The 8,523-nt window shown below is 33.3% G+C and overlaps 1 protein-coding gene across 2 annotated transcripts; it reads left to right on the forward strand.

Moving 5' to 3' along the window:
• The first annotated feature begins 118 nt into the window (after positions 1–118).
• LOC129284820 (uncharacterized) lies at positions 119–1,669 on the forward strand. Of its 2 annotated transcripts, none has more exons than XM_054920302.1 (5): positions 119–315; positions 407–461; positions 564–668; positions 768–1,154; positions 1,314–1,669. In XM_054920302.1, the coding sequence occupies exons 2-5, from the start codon at positions 408–410 to the stop codon at positions 1,317–1,319; spliced, it is 552 nt and encodes a 183-aa protein (XP_054776277.1). In that variant the 5' UTR covers positions 119–315; position 407; the 3' UTR covers positions 1,320–1,669. The 2 variants fall into 2 exon arrangements, with proteins under 2 accessions (XP_054776277.1, XP_054776276.1); XM_054920301.1 differs by having other exon boundaries at positions 1,406–1,669.
• Positions 1,670–8,523: the final 6,854 nt, after the last annotated feature.

Genomic DNA, 8,523 nt, shown 5'->3' on the forward strand with positions numbered 1-8,523 from the left:
TCGTTGCATCCTTTCCATCTTTTTCATCTTAAGAGGGTGTCTTATCCTCTGCTTTCATGTTTGTTTTCTTACATGGAATTTGTACTGGTGTTTTCGTTATTGTTGTAGGATAATTGGAGACTTCCTGATACAGTTCTGATTCGGAAGGCTATAGTAGATAAAGCAGGTCGATTGTATAAGAATTGGCGCAGCAGGCTTCATAATTATTACTTAACATTTAAAACGAAGGAGGCGGCTCTAAAGCATGTCCCTGATGATATCAATGCTTCTGATTGGCCTATCTTGGTAGATTATTTTAGCAGTCCTGCTTTTGAGGTACAAGACTTTAAGCTTCTCTACCTGATACCCCTGCGCTATGGATCTCAATATCAACATGATGCATAAAATGTTGCTTTTCTACCACCAGAATGCTCAATCATGCTTGCGGGGCAAAATCCTTTCACGCTGTCAGCTATGATGCTGTGAGATTTCAATCTCAACCTAACTTGTGCTATTTCTCATCAATCTGTATTTCATTTTTCTTATACTGTTCAATATAATTTGTTCATAATGCACTTTGATAGCGGGACATGGTGACTGGCGAGGAGCCAGATTTGCATACATTGTGGCAGTTAACACGCAAAAGGGCAAGTGGTGAATGGGTTGACGAGGCATCTAAAGAGATACATGTAATTAAAAACTTAAATAACTCTAAATTTTTTTAAATTTAATTATGTGATGTTTGTCGTTTACTTTCTATGCTTGACTTCTATGTTGATTAACTGTAGGATAAGGTTGTTCAACAGATTGGTCAGTGCTCTGGGAATGAAATTGCAAGAATTGAACCAGAAATTATTGAATCTGCCTTCATGTCACTTGTAGGAAAGAAATCAAACTCACACAAGCGAGGTATAGCATCAGGAAGCTCCATTAGAAATCAAGTTAAACAGCTACAAACAGAGTTAGAGGCCCAAAAGAAGGAAACAGAGGATGCTAGAGAAAAGTATAACGAGGTTAGAGCGAAGCTAGTCGAGGTTGAGTCCCAACTCATGGAGGAACATAACAAGCGAGAGGAGTTAGAGGTACGTTTAGTGGACCGTCAGAGAGAGATGGATGAGATCAACAGCCAGGTCCAGAGAGCCATTCAAGCTGCATTGTCACAGCCAAAACCACTGGTAAGTTTAAAAACTTAACTTTCTGTTGAAAGTTCAGTTCGTGTAACCATTTAGCTTGAAAAAATTTTCTTCGAAATCAACATTGAGAAATTCATGGCACTGTATTTTCAAGCTCGTTAAATGATGAAAATGGTTTGAAATAGGTTGATCATTATGCAGGATTGAATTATTTCTCTATTTAAATACATGAAGTCTATGACACTAGTGTTTCTGCTACTACATGCCATTAACCTGCCTATCTTGACAAATAGACGACTGAAGATGGGAATTCATCAACGCATCACAGAAAGATCTCGGAGGCTTGAAGCACGACTTCATGAGGCAGAAGATGTGATCACAGGACTTGGAGGAGAGTTACGAAGGCTTGGCATGCGTTAGGAAAGTGAAAATGTGAACAGTCCTAGGAGCTTCATGAAACAATGAATGTCTATCTATGCTCACTTCACATCCTAACTTTCATAATTTTCTTATATTTTTCTCTCCAAACATATCATGTACATAGGCTTATATGAACGTAGAAGATTTAGATTACATTTTATGCTGCTGCTATTTTTTTTGCCCCCAGTTATTAGTTCAAAAGGACAGTTTGTCATCTAATTAATAATTGAACAACTCCATAATGATAAAATCAGCGGTCTTCACATCAGTTTCTATTCATCAAAAGCAAAAGAAACCCTAAGCATATACTCCCTTCAATAAAAAATATAAGGCATAACCGAATCTCACCTCTTGATAAAGTAGTTACCTACATTCAAATTAATCTTATCTTTTTATATTTATTCCTATTAAATACCCTATAATAAATATAAAGTCATTCATCAATAGGGGCATTTTTGAAAGAAAAAAAAAAGGCAATGATTATACCTCAAAAGATTAAAAATGTCTTACATTTTTTAACATTCAACTCTTCAAAAAATACATTACATTTTTTAACAGAAGGAGTAATAGAAATATGCATTGGATCTCTGAGTAGAAATATGTATTGGATCTCTGAGTATGAGACAGAAGTTAAGGGCCGCCCTCACATTCAACTAATTAAATGCATTTGTGCATATAAATTTGCTTTCACGACTTCGATATTTATCGTGCTTGAAATTTTGCTGCTGTATACTCTCACTCATCCTCTGCCAGTCTGCTCATGTATGCTCCTTCTTCCTCTTAATGCTGTGAATATCACTTTCTGTCGAAATTCACTTATACATCAATATCAACATATCATATATTATCAGGTTTATTATCATTACCTCCTAATTACAAATAAATAATTAGGAGGTAATAATAATAAACTTTGTTGCTTAAACAACTTTTGCACGTTACATGTTAATATGTATTGGTTTAAGCTTTAGCTTTTAATAAACTACAATTTTTTGGCCCACACGTCACATACTATAGTGGTTAGCATTTCTTGAACTAGCCAACTGTACACACACACACAAGGGTTATGGCTAATTCATTTACAACACACAAACACACACACACACACGAGGGTACGAGGGTTATGGCTAATTCATTTACACACACACACACGCGAGGGTTATGGCTAATTCATTTATACATCAGCATCAATGTCATTAATATCATCAATATATCATATATGTCAAAATGGTATAAGCCATGGCTTGCAAAAGACTCCTCCTCTATTTACTGACCCGGTGGCTTAATGAATAGTACCGGCTTCTGTCTTGAGCTGCACAGAGAGCTTCAGAAAAATTCCCTGTCCTTTTTTTTTGTCATCTTTTTAAATTCCTTTTAAAAGAAAGTTGTGAATAGTTTCGAGCTCCGTTTACATTCTCATGATGTGATGGAACAGAAAAGCAAGTAAAAGGTGCGAGAGAGTGCGGAAAGAAGAGGAAGAGGCAGAAAGGAAAAAGGCAACGAGAGAGAGCCAAGAGAAGAAGGAGGGTCTTGATTTTTAAATTCCCACCCGTCATTTGAGGAGGACTCTGGTCGACGCTCTCAAGCAGTCATAGAGCTGACCAGGAAGATTCGAGATGGTGAAATTGGGTTCTACTACTCATCCCATGCCATGACCCATTAGCTCTCCTGTTTATTTTGTCCGCTCTAAGAAGGTACCCCGGCCTCTCTCCTCTCCCTGATCAAATCTCTTCCTTGCCGCCTGTTCCCTGCCGCCGTTGAGCTCAGAAGACTCAGCCGTTAATTATTGGTGAGGCGTCGGGGACTTGGTAGAAAAATATTTGGCAATGGTACAAACATGGGTCCATAAAAGGTTTGACTTTCAAAAGAATGAAGGGCATTGACTTTCTGGAGTACCAATCACCACTTAATTCCTTACAATCATTCTGAGGCATACTTTCGTCAGAATCAGACAGTGATAGTGCTCAATTTGCATCGTCCCTCTTCTCTTTTATATTCAAGGGCGTATTTAGCTTGAAGGTATTAGCCATAATTTATTTTATTTTTCATATCCTTGTTCTTTTATTCCATTTTAATAATGCCTAATAATGCCTTAATCCCAATCTGCCATCCCCACAAGTCTAGGAGAGAGAGAGTATGGTCTTCAAATATTTTGAAGTCACATTAAAAGGGAAAGGTGACGGGAAGAAAAAACGGTGCTTCTTCTTCTTTTTTTGGAATACAAAGCCACTACTAAACCATGCAGAAAGACTAGAGTTTAGTTATGTCTAAAGCCAATAAGCATCAACAATCATGTAGAGGAATATCATAAATTGTAGTAACAAAATTATCATCAAGTGCCTGATACGCTAAGTGATCAACACATCTATTTGTTTTTTTGTGCATATGATCAAAAGTAATCACCCAATCCCTCAGGGTGAGTTCTCTAATATTTTTGATAATGTCAAATAATGGATGGTTATTAGAATAATTATAGATGATGAAAGATAATGTCTCCATCGAGTCAATATGAACACTAACTTTGGAAACCTTTTATTCCAGCAAAGGATAAGGCCTTTGTGGATTCTTATGAGCTTAGCTATAGTGCTGGGTAGATATTCAATATGCTTGAAAAAATCTTTGATCCAATTTCCTTTGAACGATGCTTCTTTGAACAAACCACTCTTGCTCAGATGAAAGTAGCCTCAATTACTTTTCTGCCCAACCACTCTTGTAAAACAAACATAATTGCATTTTGTTCGGATGTGGTGTTGTTAGTGTTAGGTACTGTGTATTCTAATTTAATGTTGATAAAGTAGAGCAACAAGGAACCATATATATGGTGCAGATCTTTGGATGGTTTCAAGGTTTAGCCTTAGTTGTTTTTTGTTCTTGCTATTTGATTTGGATTGTCCCAGCATGCATGCGCTACCAGAATACCTTTGCTGGCTTAAGTTGTGCATGGAATCCATACGTTTCTTAGCTTTTTTTTTTTTTTTGAAAGTAATAAATTGTGCCTTTGCAGCCTGAAACACCCATTTTCTAGCATTCAAATCCTATTGCTCTGTTAATGCCTTTTCCATTCCAGTGACACAATTTGCAATTGACATGATTAATTTTTTTTTTTAACCCAGATCATTATTTATTCTGCGCTGGAAATACATGGAATCTGATTTCTCAAGATTGGTTTAGCTGTCACAAATTTGAGGAGCTTTTGAGGAGTCAGACTGTAATTTTAGGGATGATAATCCATAATTACCAGCTATATAATTCATGACTGCTAAAATAATTTATAGTATGAAATTATTTTCATTCATTAGATAAGGTTGAAGCTGACAAATGATTTTTTTTATATAAATTTTAATTCTAATGGGAAATAATTTTTCATTCTCATGACCTCTTTCTCTCTCTCTTCCCTTCCCCAAATTCGCAGATGAAATGTAAAATACTTATATATTCTCGTGGTCTTTTTCACTCCCTTTACCCTTGGATGCTTTTCCTCTTTTTCATTGTTCTTTGGTATGTAATGTTATTGCACGGTTGAAATATAGGTCCTGATTAATGATTATTAACAAGAAAATACTTATAGATAAGTTTTTTTATTATTTTTCTTTAATATGTAATGTTATTGCACGATTGGACAAATATTTTTGCCACTTAGTGATTAGAGAAGTTAAGTTGTTGCTACTTGAGCAATATTTAGTGAATAAATAAGTTAATTTAATATTATTTTTTTAATATCATTTCTTCATTAATAATATTTTTTTAATTTTCTTTTTTATATTTAAAGAAGTACATTTTTATTTTAGTTCCTTCATGTAATCCATTTAATACAAGTAATCATAATTTAGACTTTCTTGGAGCAATGTTTGGTGATTGGACAATTTTTTTTTTATCGACTAGTGATTAGAGAAGTGAAGTTATTATTTGAGCAATATTTAGTGATTAGATAAGTTAATTTCATATTATTTTTTCATAATATCATTTTTATTGATAATATATTTTTAATTCCATTTTTTATATTTAAATAATTCATTTTTATTTTATTTCTTTCATATTCATTTGCATTGTAAGTGTAATGATATGATTTAAATGTCTATGACATTTCTTTGTAAAACTCCATTCGTTCAGATGCCATATTCATTGTTCTATCATTAGTTGAGAATTGCAAGACAATTTTTTAGTCAGGCACCATATTGTAATTTTTTTGAGAAATTATTGATTAATGATTATGTATTTTGTGCAGGAAATTACTGATTAATAAACTTAAATTGCTTCGACGAGTCTTGCTTCTTAAGGATCAATTATGAGGCGATTATGTTGTTCTCAATTATTTATGTAATTGTTGTTCAGTCTGTATTTTAATTTTTTTCTGGAGTGATTTTATTGATTAAAGTCATAGAGTTAGCAATCACATGTGTGTGTATTTCATGATGATTGTATTATATGCTTATCGTGTTTTTTTTTTGGGCCGACATATACTTCTCGTGCAACGCGTACTAGTTGATCGGAAAGAGAAAAAAGAAAAGAAATTCATGTACCCCTAAGTATTGGTTTGTTTTTTGTCTGTGAATTGACCGTATTGTGAGTATGTTTTCATTTAAATAAATGAAATTTTCAAGTAATTTTTGGATTTAGATTTGATTATTGTATTTAGTCAAGCATTAAATACTTGCATCATTTAAATTATTGAAATTCAGATCAATGGTTTTAAATTCATATTCTGTTTGAAATTAATAGTGAGTAAATTTATTTAAACCATTAATATATATATATATATATATTTTAACGATTCAAATGAAACAGATACTAAATGCCTACAATTGTTGGAGCTTTAAATATATGTGTATATATATATATATATATTCTTTTATTTTTCTAACATTACACGAAGCTTTAAAAATAAGTCGTGCTATTCATTGCTTGATATTAATTAATAATAATTATTATGTATAAGAATTAAAATAAAAAATTTATTAAATTAAATTAATGTTATGCTTGGATGTGCATGGATTTAAATTTGAGCCAAATCTGTATTTAGGCAATTAAAAATGTGTGGATTTAGATTTGACTCAAATTTAATTCCAAATCCAAATCCTATCTCAATTCCTTTGTAATTTTAAATTTTTTCTAAACCTCTATTATTTTTAATTTCAATGGCAGCTTTTCTCTTCTTTTGTGTTTGTTCGTCGACTTTATTACCTCCTCAACTTCAACATCATTGGAGTTGGTGCTAATCGAAACCAGATCGCCAGCTATGACTGGGACTAGATGGTCAATCGTGACTTGGACCAAATGGTTGGCTTTGATTGGGATTGAATCGTCGATTGTAACTAGGACCGAATGGCAGACTGTGATTGGTATCAAACTATTAGTGCTGATTGGGATCATACCATTAGTGCCAATTAGGATCGAGACTGAACTATTGGTTGTGACCAAGACTTGATAGTTGGAGTCGACTAAGATTGAGCTACTTGTTTGTGTAAAGACCTGACAGCTGGCTGTGACTAGTATTGGACTGTCGGCGTTTATCGAGATCGTACCATTAGAGCCAATTGAGATTGAACGACTAACTGTGATTGAGATCAGATAGTCGAAGCCAATTGGGACTGGACTATAGGCACTGATTAGCATTGGATCGTTAAAGCTAACCGGGACTGGATTGCTGACGCCGATTAGGACTAAACTGCTAGCAATGATCAAGACCAGATGTGATCGATATTGAACAACTAGCTTCAATCGAGACTAAACTGCCATCTTTGAGTAAGAGGAACATCACCACTAACCGGGACCAGACGGTGGGCTGTGACTGATACCAAATTGGTGAATTTGACAAGGAGGAATGTCGGTGCCGATTGAGACCACCCTCCTCTGCCACCCAATGTTGGTTTGTCATCATCGTTATCATTCAATGCTAGTCTAGTGTCGTCATTTGGTGTTGGTCCAGTATCACCATTTGGTGCCGGTCTGTCGCATCCAACATATGTTGGTCTTTCGCCTCCATCGTCATTTTGGACCGGTCAATGATTATTGTCTTCAACGTATCTGCCTTCATCATCTAGCACCAAACGTTGCTGTTAATAAGGAATGTTCTAGTATCGTCATTAAAGTCCAATTCAAAGACCTCAGAATGCTATAATTGTCTTGTGCTAATCTTTAGGCATTATTTGGGATTAAATGCAGATGTCGACTATGACTAAACTAGCATTCCCAATCAAGAATAGAACACTAATGTTATTAGGATTCGAATAGCTAGAGTTAACCAAGATTGGGTCGTTGCCCTTAATATGGACTAAATTGTTGACTTTGAATAAAACCAAACTATTAATATCGTCTGAGTTGCCTTTAAATTGAAACATAGAATTTAAAATTTAAAATTTTATTTAAGATCCAAATAAAATATTTTAATATTATAATTTACAATTTTTTATATAATCCACACATAGAATTTAGAATCTATAAATTTTAGATGTTAGATTTCATATATGAGATTTCAAATCCAAATTTCTAATCCAAATCTACCCATCCAAATGCAATATAAGGAAATTTACTTGAATTGAAATCCCTATCTTAGAAGAAAAGGGAGAATATGGACTGTTTGTTGATGTTTTCATTTTTTTTTAAAAAATTTATTTTGTATAATAATTTTAAAAACTATTTTTAAGAGAAAAATGTGTTTGGTAATATCAATGTTGATATTTTTTGAAATTACTATAGAGACAAAAAAATAAAAATTTGGCTAATTATGGGGTGATTTGGGAATCTTATTGTAAATAATTATAACTTTAATATTAATACAAAAAAGCATAATTTTTAACATAAAATATCTAAAAAAAGGAAAAGATGACAGTAAAATCCCTTTGAATTATACAAATAACAATCTGATCTCTCGAAATATTATAATTTTATTGAAGTCTCTTAGAACTTTTTTGTCAATAAATTTTAAATTGAAAAGATTATTTTACCTTTATTGATAATTTGTGATTTTTTGTTTAATTCTTGTGATTTTTTTGAA

The sequence above is a fragment of the Prosopis cineraria genome, unplaced genomic scaffold (assembly GCF_029017545.1).
Source record: "Prosopis cineraria cultivar Desert tree isolate PC_DT_omini unplaced genomic scaffold, ASM2901754v1 PC11, whole genome shotgun sequence".
Taxonomy (NCBI): domain Eukaryota; kingdom Viridiplantae; phylum Streptophyta; class Magnoliopsida; order Fabales; family Fabaceae; genus Prosopis; species Prosopis cineraria.